The 17,403-nt window shown below is 32.1% G+C and overlaps 1 protein-coding gene across 3 annotated transcripts in view; it reads right to left on the minus strand.

Annotated features, from left to right (window-relative positions):
- Positions 1 to 17,403, minus strand: part of ZnT35C (solute carrier family 30 member 3) — a 182,609-nt gene that overhangs the window by 122,492 nt on the left and 42,714 nt on the right. The window contains exon 1 of one of the 3 annotated variants that reach the window (XM_075293069.1): positions 1,234 to 1,590. The exons of 1 other annotated variant lie outside the window; for it this stretch is intronic. In XM_075293069.1, the coding sequence (XP_075149184.1) occupies position 1,234 (1 nt within the window). In that variant the 5' untranslated portion in view covers positions 1,235 to 1,590. Of the gene's footprint in view, positions 1 to 1,220; positions 1,591 to 17,403 lie in introns of those variants that run through there. One more of the 3 variants, XM_075293068.1, reaches the window with a different exon arrangement.

Genomic DNA, 17,403 nt, shown 5'->3' on the forward strand with positions numbered 1-17,403 from the left:
AACCATTGCACCACGGTGGAGATCAGGGGATGCTTAATTTATATTAATGTTTTATGTTTGTGTTGGTTTCGAAATTTGTGTGAAATTTAGATAGTATTTACAATATGTACCCTGCACTTCGATGGACAGATTTGCGGACGATCAGATAAGTCTATATCAACTTATTCGATGACTCTGAATCGACGAATACATAAAGGGGAATCTAAGGCAGATATTTTATACTCTGACCCGAAAAAATATAGAATTATAACCGTAAATTTGGCCACTATCATATATGAGACATTCACCCAGTGCCATCAATTTGTGGTAGATCATTAAACCACTTCTCTTATTAATGGAATTCGGTCTGTTACAAACCAAACTATCCCAGCAAAAAAAGCGTCGCCAAAAAAGGGGTGAAAATGTTCTTTTTGAATCCGGAAGTGGTGCAAAATTGGCGCAGAAGCGATGAATTTAACATGGGCTTCTCATAGGACGGATGTCCACCATTTCAACATCCGTTGCACTGAATATGCATCACTTCTTTAGATGTGATCCGAATTCAGTGTTTTGCATGTGAATTTAAAAAATTGTGGTATTTTGACAAATAATTAATTATTAAATTTTTTTGTGATTTTTAATGCAATCTAACGCTTTTCTGAAACCCTTGACCTCAAATATTTTCAAAATTTCGCAATTTTTCCAGAATGAATTTAGAAAATTTTTCGACAAAATTTAAATAATTTCTACCATTTTATTATTGCTTTCCCTATTTTTAACATATTTGAAACAAAATATATTAGAATTGCCCTTTGAAAGTATGAAAAAAGCTAGTTATAACAAATTAAATTAAAATAACTTCCTGAGTAGTTAAAATAAAGAACATCTCTGGAAGGCCATTTTTGGAAGTGCTATTAAAGTTGTGCCTTTAGAAGTACTTCCACATTTTTTGCTGGGATACTCATATCATATCTACATAATTAGTCAATATTGCAACACAAATTGTCGATACATTTAAACATATTCACAAAAAAAGAAATAAATATGTTCAAATTTAAATCACCTATAGTCAAATTAAAATCACTCTTACGTGGGTGTACCAACAGAGGTATACTAATCACCTTCGAACTTGGTGTTTTATATTTGCAAATATAATCTTAAATTCATTCAAATTATTTTTACTTAATTTTTTTCCACATTAATTTACTATTCAATAACATTTCCTTGATATTTTCACTCACTTGCTTTACTCACTTTTCCTAGGACTTGGAGTTCACTTGAGTTAAGTTTTGTTCAATTCAATTAAGTTGGTTACTTTTCTTACTAACTTCCCACTTCCGATACACGCACACAGTCACACAATACATAGAGCGCATTAGAGTATCTTTAACACTTGTTTTTGCCCGAATGCCTTACACACTCAACTAACCTTAGCCAATTGAGTTTAATATCGTTACTATTACCACCTTCTAAACTGCCAGTATTTAGGGTCAATTTAACGTTTTGCTCCATAGTACTTTTTGCTTGTTTTGACTCGTCATTGATGTGATTACAACAAAACGACACATTTTGAGAAATAGCGAAGCAACCAGCCACATCGACAATACACGGTGAAGGCGATAGCAAACTAAATAGGAGAAACATCATTGTGCCCCAGACCACTCCGTGAAAGCATTGCGGCTAATGGTTTAAGTCGATTACTCAAACCCACACTCATCTTCCTGGTCTGAGACTCAGTAACTTGGTGTAATGCCGACAACAACGACGTTATGGATGAGTAAAGGCTAGCAAACACTTGTCGCAGACTTTTACCCCAAATACTTGTCGTTGGACAATTGCGAGTTGTTGAATGGTGAGTGTAGTAGTAGTAGTAGCAGGATCTATAAGGAAAATATTTAGCCTTAGATCCGTTTAAATCGAGACCATTTTAATAAATTTGCTAGAACAGTTTAATGAGTCTTTATTTGATTTTTTTTACAGTGCGTCTATTGAAAAGGAGATTTTCAAATTGCCCTAGAAAGGAAATGTTAAAAATAAATAGGTTTATTGTTCTGCTCTATTTATTGAACATGGTTGTTTTGCAGTAGTTAGAGAAGCGCGTTGCAGTCAAAAGATCACGATTCCCATCCAAAGTTCTTCGCTTTGCGATTGGTTCAAAGCTTCTCTAAATGCTTAGCAAACTCATTATGACACATGGATTGGATTGGAGATTGTTCAACTTAGAATCGGGCAGCATACATCCATAAGCGTAGTAAGGCCTCTGGGTGAGGGCTTAGCCCCCTCCAGAACAAAATTAGCCCCCCCTAGAATGTGGAAACCTATATATGATTTTCCATTACATATTGTTACTGTGGTATAGATAGGGGGCTATAGCCACCTGGTTAAAAATGTCTATATACGGCAATGCATACATCGATATCTCTCTTATCTATGTATGTTACCCGATTCTAAGTTAATCCACCCAGTAGTATCACAATGGAATTTGGTGGCTATATGACCATAGCTAGGAGGTAGGTGAAGTAGTGTTCGAATAGAATCAACAAAAAAGCTTCGTATTCCAGAAACCATTTTGAGAATTTCATTAATTAATTTTTGAAATATTTTCCATTAAATTAGCAGCTACATTTATTTTGATACTTCCCATGGTTATATGGCCCGAATAATAATACCAAGAATTGTTATTAAACTTTAATACAATTTAATCAAAATACACTATGCAACAAAAGAAGGGAATTGTGACATTTAAAGTTTCCCAATTATTTTGATTCCTAGCTAAAGCATATGGAAAAGAAATGGAAACAGATGGATGAACAGGTGGTTAAACAGACTGAGGACCAGCTGCAACAATATTAAGAGTTGAGCATAAACACCAGGATTTCAGTCTGCATTTCAGTCACTGCGATCCAGTCAAGTTGCGATTCAATCACTAGGACTTCAGTTCAGCCACCATATTTCCGCCAATGGGAACTTTCTCTGTCGCTCAGAATTTGGACATATGTCTAGAGTTCCCATGGACTTTATTTAGTTGGCATTTATAATCTATACAATTCATAAGTTTGCACCGAATATTTTAATTAAATAATGGTCCGATTCTATTACCGATTCATCTTCAAATGACAAACAGCTACCAATCCAATCCATTAAGTTCAACAACTGAAAATTTTTTGGACCCATTCATATTTTGGTTTGCTAATAATTCCGAGTTGCGTTAGGGATTTTCTATGGGGAGAACAATACAATAATTCACTGAGATATTGATTCACAGTTAAATACCTCAGACGTCGGATCTCACTTCAACCGCTGTAACTTCGGTTTGCTGTCCAATTACTAAGAATTCAATCTGAAGTTGAACCACTGAGTATACAGGCTATTTTTTAATGGCTTATAACATAATCTAACCTACTATCATATTACCCTATCAAAAAGCTAATTCAAATCAAATCCGAAGACAGCATCGAAAGTACTCCGAACTTTGAAAAATTAGTGGTCGAAATTTATTACAATTTCTTCTCCGATGACGATCTGTTTTACAACTGACTTACATTTTGGGTTCCTTGAGGTGTTAGCTACTTTCTCTAATGCAATTTTCGAAAGCGAGTTCGGTCTGGAGTTAAATCACTGCGACTAGGTCTTTCATTTCAGCTAAACCACCTTTCCAATCTACAGAGCGGAACTTTAATGTTTCCTTCGATTCCTGTTTTCAAATGAGACTACATTTGATCAACATTCATTGTTTGATAACCAATATAAATTTAGTCCAATTTACTCCAAATTCATCCCAAACTTAAATCATAGTCAACCCCAAAGCTGTGGTTAGATTAGGTTAGGTGGCAGCCCGATGTATCAGGCTCACTTAGACTATTCAGTCCATTGTGATACCACATTGGTGAACTTCTTTCTTATCACTGAGTGCTGCCCGATTCCATGTTAAGCTCAATGACAAGGGGTCTCCTTTTTATAGCCGAGTCCGAACGGCGTTCCACATTGCAGTGAAACAACTTAGAGAAGCTTTGAAACCCTCAGAAATGTCACCAGCATTACTGAGGTGGGATAATCCACCGCTGAAAAACTTTATGGTGTTCGGTCGAAGCAGGAATCGAACACGCGACCTTGTGTATACAAGGAGGGCATGCTAACCATTGCTGTGGTTACACATGAACAATATCGCAAAATATGCCCGTATTCCTAGTACTGAATTAGCATTTGGAATTCGCTCATGTTTTCAAGCATATCAAGCAACGAGTTTTACAGTTTTCGATAACCTTTACAGAAGTCTAGAAGTGCACTAGCTTCATCGACCATTTTTTCAAGAAATTTTGTTTAGAATTTCTCTTATAAAGAAAGAAGTAAAGTTGGAAATCATTGTTTTGGGTAATTGAGTTAAATTTCTTGTAGCCTAGTGTTATCGCCCTTTTAATAATTTATGCATATTAATAAAGGAAATTTTCATAGTCTTTCTTTTATATATATGTAATAAATATTGTTTAAATTATTTGAAAAATAATTTAAATATTTTCCCACACACACATATCTGTAATAAATGCATGGCCCATACTTGATATTCATCATTGTTAACATTACAGCTGTGTAAAGTGAAATTGTTTTTGTGGCTGAAAAACAAAACACAACAGCAGGTGAAAACTAAATTGAGGCATTTTTACTGCCACTGGGTAATTAGAATAATTGGATGGCTAGAACAACAATAACAACCAGTAAAACAGCCAAAACCCATCAAATATCGAGGGTAGCAAATGTATTCAATCAATTTTGAAAAATGATAGACAGTGTATCCCAAACATTTTATTTCATTTACAATTATACGAGTTCGAAGATGAATTAAAATAAATATGTTGAGGTGTAATTAAGAATTTTCTCTAAGTAAATTCCCCTTCTAAAATATTAAATTTTTAATGAGTCTTAAATATCCATCCTCAACGTATGTTACCAGTTCCCAGAAGAATTATAATATAAAGTTTTAGGTTTATGTGGGGTTTATATCTGGTAATTTAATGTTCGCTAATTGGATGGAAAGTTTAAGGATTTGGGGACAGATCGACATCTAAAGCTGCGCTTTAAATAAACATCTTTCAAATTATTTAGTTTCTATTCTGCATTAATATTCCCATTTTCTCATCTATATCACTTTACTCATATGCTTCCGTATTTGCTTCCAAAGAGCCAGAACCGCCAAGGCTAAGCGCGGCAGCAGAGCCCGCGAAGGTAGTACGTTGCATCAGCATCCTACTCAGAGAATAAGGGTTGGCCTAACAATTTATCTGTGTTTGTTGGTAAGTTTCCATTTTGTTGACCTCGTACTTCTATTTCAAATTTGGAGAAGTATTTAAACGGTTCTTTATCCTTACTCTCTCCCTCCCTCTTGCAAAAATTCCTCCGATTACATGAGATAAGTTATAAGTCCATAAATAGTAAAGTTGGTATATGTCGGTCCATGTTTTGACATTTCTCAATTTCTTCTTTATCCGTTTTTCTAGAAATTTAAAATCTGAAGGTATTTCAATAATTCGTAAAGATCTATGTGAAATTTTAGTGTATATTAATCCATTTCTATCAATAATGTTCCACTATATTAATCGACAAAATTTAGATCTCGATTCGTTTCATACGAGAAAATAAGATAAGAAAATTATGCACAGTAGTGGTGAAAATGGTTCAATTTGGAAAGTATGTTATAATTGGAAAAAAATTAACACATAAGAGTCAAAATGTATAATCTAATTACTTGGGTTGCGGTAACACTTGCCGATGGGAAGGTATCTTAAAACTTCCTAACACCGTTTTCAAAATTACAAGGTAGTCCATACGTAGTATATATTAAACTAAAAAAGGCCGATTAAATACGTATATAATTAAGTTTAAAGTTTCTATAGAAATAAAATTTTGACAACATTTTCTATAGAAGTAAAATTTGGAAAAAATTTTCTATAGAAATAAAATTTGGAAAAAATTTTCTATAGGAATAAAATTTTGACAAAATTTTCTATAGAAATAAAATTTTTACAAAATTTTCTATAGAATTAAAATTTTTATAAAATTTTCTATAGAAATAAAATTTTGACAAAATTTTCTATAGAAATAACATTTTGACAATGTTTTCCATAAAAATAAAATTTTGGTAGATTATTTTTGGCTCGAGTGGCAACCATGAATATGAACCGATATGGACCAATTTTTGTGTGATTGGGGATCGGCTATATATAACTATAGACCGATATGGACCAATTTTGGCATGGATATTAGCGGCCTTATACTAACACCACGTTGCAAATTTTAACCGGATCGGACGAATTTTGCTCCTCCAAGAGGCTCCGGAGATCAAATCTGGGAATCGATTTATATGGGGGCTATATATAATTATTGACCGATATGGACCAATTTTTGCATGGTCATTAGAGAACATATACCAACACCATGTACCAAATTTCAGCCGGATCGAATGAAATTTTCGTTTCTTAGAGGTTCCGCAAGTCAAATCGGGGGATCGGTTTATATGGGGGCTATATAAAATTATGGACCGATGTAGACCAATTTTTGCATGGTCATTAGAGAACATATACCAATACCATGTACCAAATTTCAGGCGCATCGGATGAAATTTGCTTCTCTTAGAGACTCGGCAAACCAAATCGGAGGATCGGTTTATATGGGGGCTATATATAATTATGGACCGATGTGGACCAATTTTTGCATGGTTGTTAGAGACCATATACTAACACCATGTACCAAATTTCAGCCGGATCGGATGAAATTTGGTTGTCTTAGAGGCTCCGCAAGCCAAATCGGGGGATCGGTTTATATGGGGGCTATATGTAATTATAGACCGATATGGACCAATTTTTGCATGGTTGTTAGAGACCATATACTAACACCATGTACCAAATGTCAGCCGGATCGGATGAAATTTGCTTCTCTTAGAGCGATCGAAAGCCAAATTTGGGGGTCCGTTTATATGGGGGCTATACGTAAAAGTGGACCGATATGGACCAATTTTTGCATGGTTGTTAGAGACCATATACTAACACCATGTACCAAATTTCAGCCGGATCGGATGAAATTTGCTTCTCTTAAAGGGTCTGCAAGCCAAATTCGGGGGTCCGTTTATATGGGGGCTATACGTAAAAGTGGACCGATAAGGCCCATTTGCAATACCATCCGACCTACATCAATAACAACTACTTGTGCCAAGTTTCAAGTCGATAGCTTGTTTCGTTCGGAAGTTAGCGTGATTTCAACAGACGGACGGACGGACATGCTCAGATCGACTCAGAATTTCACCACGACCCAGAATATATATACTTTATGGGGTCTTAGAGCAATATTTCGATGTGTTACAAACGGAATGACAAAGTTAATATACCCCCATCCTATGGTAGAGGGTATAAAAACGAATTACATAGGGAGATATGTGATTGTAGCTATGAACAGTTTTACCATCAGCCTGTCTCACTGTTGAGCTAAATCGAACATTGAAATCAAATTTCATAATATTATTCATTAGAATTCTAATCTTATTGATGTTGCTAGATATAGTATACAAATATACCTCCATGCAAAAACAGACCCGTGACATTAATAAAGCATGGGCCAATATGTATCTGATACGGTATTGAAGAACTACATTCAATGAGTAAAGCCTCCTAAGTGTAAAACATACCTTGGAATACACATTATCAATATGTCTCCTATAACTAAGTTTGGAATCCAGGATGACTCCTAAAACTTTAAGTTCATCAAGTGTCTCAATTTCTCTATCATCAACACGAACAATGACGCTTCCTGGATTCGAAGAATCAAACCTTAAGACCTTAGTTTTCGAAACATTAAGCACAAACTTGTTCAATGTTATCCAATCATGAATGAGTTTTAATGTATCGTTTGCCTTCTCCTGTAGAATCTCAGCTGAACTGTGATGAAAAGTTAATTGAATGTCGTCTGCATAAGAATACAATGAACAGAAATCAGAGTCCACAACGCCGAAAAAATCATTCAGGTACATTGTGAACAACAGTGGACCTAGTACAGACCCCTGCGATACTCCCGAGGCAACCGATTTTATTCGAGAATCCTAGCCATTAAACGAAACAACATTAAATAACGTAATAATATAAATTCCTCAATCGTCATGTCCAATAAGCTCGTATGAAAATTGTAACTACATGTTGAATAATTAATTTGGGCGAAAAGCCAGCATGCATTGAAATCAAGCTACCATAAAAATATTACAAAATTCTATTGTTACAAATTTCAAATTTATGGCCTGTTCCTGTATATCGAACGAAAGCTTTCTTTCGTATGCCAAACGAAAGAAAATTGATTTTTGTTCTTCTATTTCGAAAGGCAACCCTGTAGGAAGACTGGGGTCTAGTGTCTCAAAGTCACCACTTTTGTCAACTATTATGGTGACATAGTCAACATATTGTCTACACTTGGTAGACATTTCTGACAGCTGTAAAAAATAATATGAGCAAAAGAAATTTAAAAAGACTAGTGAAAACAAGTATATACGGCCGTAAGTTCGGCCAGGCCGAAGCTTATGTACCCTCCATCATGGATTGCGTAGAAACTTATTCTAAACACTGCCATCCACAATCGAATTACTTAAGTTGCGGTAACGCTTGCCGATGGCAAGGTATCTTAAAACCTCCTAACACCATCTTCTAAATTGTATGTAAGTCCATACGTGGTATATATTAAATCAAAAAAGATCGATCCAATACGTATATAATTCAGTTTGACAAAGTAGACATAAAATTTTGACAAAATTTTCTACAGAAATAAAATTTTAACAAAATTTTCTATAGAAATAAAATTTTCACAAAATTTTCTATAGAAATAAAAATTTTGACAAAATATTCTATAGAAAGAAAATTTTGACAAAAATTTCTACAGAAATAAAATTTTAACAAAATTTTCTATAGAAATAAACTTTTGACAAAATTTTCTATAGAAATAAAATCTTGGTAGATTATTTGTGGCTCGAGTGGCAACCATGATTATGAACCGAATAAAATTTTAACAAAATTTCCTCTAGAAATAACATTTGACAAAGTTTTCTATAGAAATAAAATTTTGACAAAATTTTCTATAGAAATAAAATTTTGGTAGATTATTTTTGGCTCTGGTGGCAACCATGATTATGAACCGATATGGACCAATTTTTGTATGATTGGACCAATTTTGGTATGGTTGTTAGCGACCATATACTAACACCACGTTCCTAATTTGAACCGGATCGGATGAATTTTGCTCTTCCAAGAGGCTCCGGAGGTCAAATCTGGAGAACGTTTTATATGGGGGCTATATATAATTATGGACCGATATGGACCAATTCTGGCACGGTTGTTAAAGATCATATACTAACACCATGTTCCAAATTACAACCGGCTTGGATGAAATTTGCTTCTCTTGGAGACTTCGCAAGCCAAATCTGGGGATCGGTTTATATGGGGGCTATATATAATTATGAACCGATGTGGACCAATTTTTGTATGATTGTTAGAGACCATATACCAACACCATGTACCAAATTTCAGCCGGATCGGATGAAATTTGCTTCTCTTAGAGGCTCGAGAAGCCAAATCTGGGGATCGGTTTATATGGGGGCTATATATAATTAAGGACCGATATGGACCAATTTTTGCATGGTTGTTAGAGACCATATACCAACATCATGTACCAAATTTCAGCCGGATCGGATGAAATTTGCTTCTCTTTGAGGCTCCGCAAGCCAAATCTGGGGATCGGTTTATATGGGGGTTATATATAATTATGGACCGATGTGAACCAATTTTTGTATGATTGTTAGAGACCATAAACCAACACCATGTACCAAATTTCAGCCGGATCGGATGAAATATGCTTCTGTTAGAGGCTCCACAAGCCAAATCTGAGGGTACCTTTATATGGGGGCTATACGTAAAAAAAGCCACCTACATCGATAACAACTACTTGTGCCAAGTTTCAAGTCGATAGCTTGTTTCGTTCGGAAGTTAGCGTGATTTCAACAGACGGACGGACGGACGGACGGACATGCTTAGATCGACTCAGAATTTCACCACGACCCAGAATATATATACTTTATGGGGTCTTAGAGCAATATTTCGATGTGTTACAAACGGAATGACAAAGTTAATATACCCCCATCCTATGATGGAGGGTATAAAACAATCGTATATAAATATCGCAAAAAAAAAGAACTTCGGAGAGGACAGTGAGCCTGTGCAGAGTTCGGAGGACATTTTATTGCGTCTTTGATGGATAGAACGAACAGAAATTAAAATTTTCGAGTTAAAATAGTGGTTAATCGAAACAGCATCAACCAGAAATTGGCCAGAGGAACTACTGGATAATTTAAAGAAGGAAAACCTAGATATTTGCGGTTATGATAGGTAAATCTGTTTGAGCAACGTATTATATTATATATTATTAGTTTTTCTATTTTCCGTCGTTATTTCTAGTTGTGCAGAATTGTCTGATAAATGTCACAAAATAAGAAAGCTGGAAGCGATGACAACGGGACAACTTGATCTATTTATTGAACTAGCTATAGGACCCATGTGTCATTTTATTTTATTGTATGTTAATCTTTTGCATATACACAACATAAAAAATATAAATTAAATCAAAAAAGTAAACTTACTTTTACCAAAAAAAAAATCCAAAAGTATTGACTAAAGTAACGATAAAGTACTACTGACTCATTAGTTCCAATGTCTCCATATGGTCCCATAAGTACCATCTAGTCAGTAGTTCTATTGTCAGTAGTGGATTATATATTGTGTGGGGTATACTTTGTCAGTAGTACTGGTGACATAGTCAATAGTGATTGACTAGTTTCACTATTGACATTTCCTACAGGGAAGTCACTTCATATTTTGTTGTCAAGCAATAAACGAACATATACAATAAGTATCAAGAAAAAAGTAAAAACATTGTTAACATTTGCATGAATTCTCAGGCCAAAAATTTGAAAAAAAATCATTTTTGATATTCAATGTATTCTCATACAACCGAAACGAACTTTCAAAAATATAAAAACTCAAATTCATTCGAATTCGAGTGACTGCCTTTCTTTCGAATGGGTTTTCGTTCGATATACAGGAACAGGGCATTAACTTCCGAAACACATACCAATTAAACCGATCGTCATCAGGGAGAATATATTCTTTCAAATTCACCTGCAATTTCAAATATTAAATTTATGACCTCAAATGTCCATCACAGAGTCCCTAAAAGTCTATAATTTACTACAAACCCACTCCATTAATCACCACCATTTTTTATCTGCAGCAAATACCTTAATATTATTCATGGCATACACTATGAAGAGCTGTTTTCAAAGAAATTTCTTGTATGGATTCAATGATTTCATTCCAAGAAATGTTGAAGATATCTAGGGGAGATATTTCTAAAACACTTGGTAACAATCTTCCAGGCTTCCATTTATCTGTTGCTTATTCTTACTTTTTTTTCAGGACAATAAGTAGGTTTTAATATCAAATTAAAATCCATCACTTATGTATTAAGATTTCGGGATGAAGAAAATTAAACATTTGCCAGAAATTTGATAAGGCACATTAGATTTCTTATCATACAAATTATCGTCTTAAGATTTCATATGGCAATTTGAATAAAATAGGTTTTAAATATTAAATCTAAATCTTCTATCTCATTTTTCTCCTGAATTCTCTGTTCCTTATATTTAGAACTATTTTCCATGGTAAGACATGAAATTATAAAATATTCCCTTTTTTATCTTAACAATAACAGCAATTGTCTATTCCATAAATGTTTGCTTCCTTCCTCTCGGAAGAGTCACAAAGTATATGTCAACGACATTAATTGCACATCATTAGGCCTAATGCTTTTGTCTCTTTACACTCTTTGCATTAAATAATATTCACACCGACACCAACACACGCACAAACACTATCACACTCATAAAAATTCTCTACAAGTAAAACAAACAAACAAACGACCGGAAGTTGCCACATAAATTCGTTTAATAAATCACATTAAACATGTCTAGACTTTAAATCGGGTAAATACTGTCTTAAGGTACAAAACAAAAAACACAAAACACTTCGTAAGTCGGTACTCGACATCACTCGATTGGTACGTGCCAGGATATAATCAGGAGAACATTCATAAGATTGGAAAATTGTTGATAACCGACATTAAAGAATGTTGAATGGCAATCTCGCCGTCTACTAAAATGTATGTGGAAATTATGCAAATGATATCAATTAAACGCCAACTCTGATAAAAATTCAATTAAAATTATTTAATGAGCTGTGGAAGGATACGCAAACATTAAACCACCACCAAACGCAAGCCAACAACAACAGGATACGGATATGGCGGATATAATTATTTCAAATTACTGTTGCAGCGCAACACTTTGGCACCTCTACCAAGGGTTATCTTGTGAATGTTATGGCAACGTGTAAATGAGCGATTGAGGAAAAGAGAGAGAGATCGACTAACAAGTACCGGACAAACTCCGGAATCTAATTTTTCAATCTGAATTCCCCCTCCTCCATCTCAGCCAACACAGCAACCACCACCAAATTGCCAAGAATTGGCACAATGTCAGTCATTCAGTCATTCAATGTTATCTATTGTATCCTTATGTCCTTCTTTTTGTGGATGCTCTTGGCCAAATAGCATCAATTCCATTGAATCGAATTGAATTGAATGGAATGAAATTGCATGGTAGCAAATGGAATTTGATAGGGAAAAATGTCATCATTTATCGAAAGAATTTACAAATTTTCTCTTCTGTGGTTACATATCCGTCTCTAATGTGTCGTCCTTGTCCAAGAAAATATTTCAGTGTCTTCGAGCAAAAGGAAATAAATGTTGCAAATGTTTACTAGAAATGGATACAAAGAAAAAGTTCCTCATTTTCTATGGTCTGTCATTTCTAGTTCTTGTATCTTAATTATTTGGAAAAATAAGGATATTAGAGAACGTTTAGAATAATAATTTCCTTATATGCGAATCCCTATCAATAAGGATACTACTCCCCGATCGATATCAACCTACAACACAAAGTGAACTACTCTCGAAGCTTAGGGTCCTTTGTCTTTTTTAGTAGTGTGGTAAACACTAGCACCCATTGATTGATGAATGGTCAGTCAATCACATCGTTTTGTTTTATGGCATTTGGAAATACTTTTGCGTTGGTTGGACACGAAGAAAAATAAATGAAATAATATGGGGATGTTTTAAGTTTCTCCAATATTTATTCCTTGATTGGAGATTCAATTTTTATGATGATTGTCTGTCATTAATACTCCATATTTAGATTATTTTGTCCATTGGGATATCAAAGGTAGTGAACGTACTCCTCGATTTACTACCTTCTCAGATCCGAGTCCGAAGAACATGTCACGGTATGTGTGACATGTTATCTATTTTCATCACTCAAACATGTCCATTCACCATAATAATATTTAGAGAGATTTCCGTAGTCTAATCTAATTAAAATTTTTGGGAAATAATGCATTTTCCAAGGAAATTCCTTTATCGAAAACCTAACTTCACTATTTTTCTCTTAATGTAGCGGGTCATTACTCATTCCACGATTTTACTCCTTGGTCGTTTCATATGTTTATTGTCCTTTAAATGGGTTTTAGTTTTATTGATGTGGGTCAGGTGTAAATGACATTTTATTTTTCTCTGTTTTGTTGTTTTTTTATTTTATTCTTTTCTCACGATTCGTTTATTTTCTATTTTCTCTTCAACTGTTAAATGGCACATTGATTTATGTAATAGTTTCACTATGAAAACTGCCAATTTTCGTTGAATTTCATTGTTTAGCCATAAATTTTCAATATATCTTCGCAATGTTTTATAAAATAATTTTGTTGTTTTTGTCCTGAAGCGAGAGAGAGCGAGAGAGATGGAGATACGATATCTTTTTGGCCATTATAAAAATAACGATGCATGAATGAAGTGTTGTGGACCAAGTGACAAACGGCAGCTATGAGCCAACATCTCCCAATGGGAATTTCCAATAGAAAATTAAAAACATTTCACATGTCCACAATAATAGTGATGGATGGATATCCTTTAGTTTATTATCTGAAGGGATAACTTGTTTATTTAAAATATTGCAAAATGCAGATATTATAGCCGCATTCAAAAACTCATGGTTTTCATAGGCGAATAGAATAAAATGAAAATTGAAATTTATAAAACATAAAAAAATGTAGACCCCATATACAATGAATATGGTGTCTAAAATTTAAGACATTACTATAGACACTTAAGTGATCAAATTTGTTTTATTTCCAAAATGTTTGCTCACTCTTTTTTTAGAAACCTATACTAAAATCAAAGAAGCCCCAATGCAAAAGTTCACTGATGCACAAAAAAGTTAGACTGAAAAGGAGTTGCTTCGCTTGCACAAAAGTGGACACTTACCGAATTTTGGTTTATCCGAGAAGATATCATTCTCAATTAAAGAGTATGTGAACAAACAAAATTATCGGGTTTTCAAACGACCAAAGAGATCATTTGAAAATTTACACCTTCTATTAGCTGCCACCGACACTTCCGAATATTATCGGGAAAATATCCTAAGGACAATATTGAAGGCCTTGGCAGACAAACATTTAGCCCGCAAACCATGGACATTCCAACAACACTCGGCACCCCTCTTACTCAGCAGGCGTCAACAAATGTCTTAAAAAAGAGGTTCCTCGCTTCATTTCTACCACACACTGGGCGCCAAAATCTCCGCATCTCAATTCTTTGGACTATTGCGCCAGAGGCATTTTAGAGAGTAAAGTGGCAATAAAAAATACAAAAGTGTCGATCATATCGTCTACACACCACCAAGTATTTTAGTGTGCCAATCGTCTTAGAATAAAATCTTGAGTCGACTTAGCGATGTCAGCACGGTTGCCACTCGAGCCAAAAATAATTTACCAAAATTTGGAGCAAATTTTACAAAAAAAATATTTCTGCAGTAAATTTTCTTTACCTTTCATTTCTACAGTAAATTTTGTCAAAATTTTATTGCCATAGAAAATTTTGTCAAAATTTTATTGCAATAGAAAATTTTGTCAAAATTTTATTTCTATAAAAAATTTTTGTCAAAATGTTATTTCTATAGAAAATTTTGGCAAATTTTTATTTCTATATAGAAAATTTTATTTCTATTTAGAAAAATTTTCTATAGAAAATTTTGTCAAAATTTTATTGCTATAGAAAATTTTGTCAAAATTTTATTTCTACAGTAAATTTTGTCAAAATTTTATTTCTACACTAAATTTTGTCAAAATTTTATTGCTATAGAAAATTTTGTCAAAATTTTATTTCTATAGAAAATTTTGTCAAAATGTTACTTCTATAGAAAATTTTGTCAAAATTTTATTTCTATAGAAAATTTTGTCAAAATGTTACTTCTATAAAAAATTTTGTCAAAATTTTATTTCTATAGAAAATTTTGTCAAAATGTTATTGCTATAGAAAATTTTGTCAAAATTTTATCCCTATGGAAAATTTTGTCAAAACTTTACTTCTACAAAAAATTTTGTCAAGATTTTACTTATACAAAAAATTTTGTCAAAATTTAATTTCTACAGTAAATTTTGTCAAAATTTTATTTCTACACTAAATTTTGTCAAAATTTTATTTCTATAGAAAATTTTGTCAAAATGTTACTTCTATAGAAAATTTTGTCAAAATTTTATTTCTATAGAAAATTTTGTCAAAATGTTACTTCTATAAAAAAATTTTGTTAAAATTTTATTTCTATAGAAAATTTTGTCAAAATGTTATTGCTATAGAAAATTTTTTCAAAATTTTATCTCTATGGAAAATTTTGTCAAAACTTTACTTCTACAAAAAATTTTGTCAAGATTTTACTTATACAAAAAATTTTGTCAAAATTTAATTTCTATAAAAAATTTTGTCAAAATTTTATTTCTATAGAAAATTTTATCAAAATTTTAATTCTATAGAAAATTTTGTCATCATTTCATTTCTATAGAAAATGTTGTCAAAATTTTATTGCTATAGAAAATTTTGTCAAAATTTTATTGCTGTAGAAAATTTTGTCAAAATGTTACTGATTTATTTCTATAAAAAATTGTCAAAATTTTACTTCTACAAACAATTTTGTCAAAATTTTATTTCTATAGAAATTTTTATCAAAATTTTATTTCTATAGAAAATTTTGTCATCATTTCATTTCTATAGAAAATTTTGTCATCATTTCATTTCTATAGAAAATTTTGTCAAAATTTTATTGCTATAGAAAATTTTGTCAAAATTTTACTTCTATAAACAATTTTTTCATCATTTCATTTCTATAGAAAATTTTGTCAAAATGTTATTTCTATAGAAAATTTTGTCAAATTTTTATTTCTATATAGAAAATTTTATTTCTATTTAGAAAAATTTTCTATAGAAAATTTTGTCCAAATTTTATTGCTATAGAAAATTTTGTCAAAATTTTATTTCTACAGTAAATTTTTTCAAAATTTTATTTCTACACTAAATTTTGTCAAAATTTTATTGCTATAGAAAATTTTGTCACAATTTTATTTCTATAGAAAATTTTGTCAAAATGTTACTTCTATAGAAAATTTTGTCAAAATTTTATTTCTATAGAAAATTTTGTCAAAATGTTACTTCTATAAAAAATTTTGTCAAAATTTTATTTCTATAGAAAATTTTGTCAAAATGTTATTGCTATAGAAAATGTTGTCAAAATTTTATCTCTATGGAAAATTTTGTCAAAACTTTACTTCTATAAAAAATTTTGTCAAGATTTTACTTATACAAAACATTTTGTCAACATTTAATTTCTACAGTAAAAATTTTATTTCTACACTAAATTTTGTCAAAATTTTATTTCTACAGTAAATTTTGTCAAAATTTTATTGCTATAGAAAATTTTGTCAAAATTGTATTTCTATAGAAAATTTTGTCAAAATGTTACTTCTATAAAAAATTTTGTCAAAATTTTATTTCTATAGAAAATTTTGTCAAAATGTTACTTCTATAAAAAATTTTGTCAAAATTTTATTTCTATAGAAAACTTTGTCAAAATGTTATTGCTATAGAAAATTTTGTCAAAATTTTATTGCTGTAGAAAATTTTGTCAAAATTTTATTGCTGTAGAAAATTTTGTCAAAATGTTACTGCTATAGAAAATTTTGTCAAAATTTTATTTCTATAGAAAATTTTGTCAAAATTTTACTTCTACAAACAATTTTGTCAAAATTTTATTTCTATAGAAATTTTTATCAAAATTTTATTTCTATAGAAAATTTTGTCATCATTTCATTTCTATAGAAAATTTTGTCATCATTTCATTTCTATAGAAAATTTTGTCAAAATTTTATTGCTATAGAAAATTTTGTCAAAATTTTATTGCTGTAGAAAATT

The sequence above is a fragment of the Haematobia irritans genome, chromosome 2, assembly GCF_050003625.1.
Source record: "Haematobia irritans isolate KBUSLIRL chromosome 2, ASM5000362v1, whole genome shotgun sequence".
In the NCBI taxonomy this organism is placed as follows: domain Eukaryota; kingdom Metazoa; phylum Arthropoda; class Insecta; order Diptera; family Muscidae; genus Haematobia; species Haematobia irritans.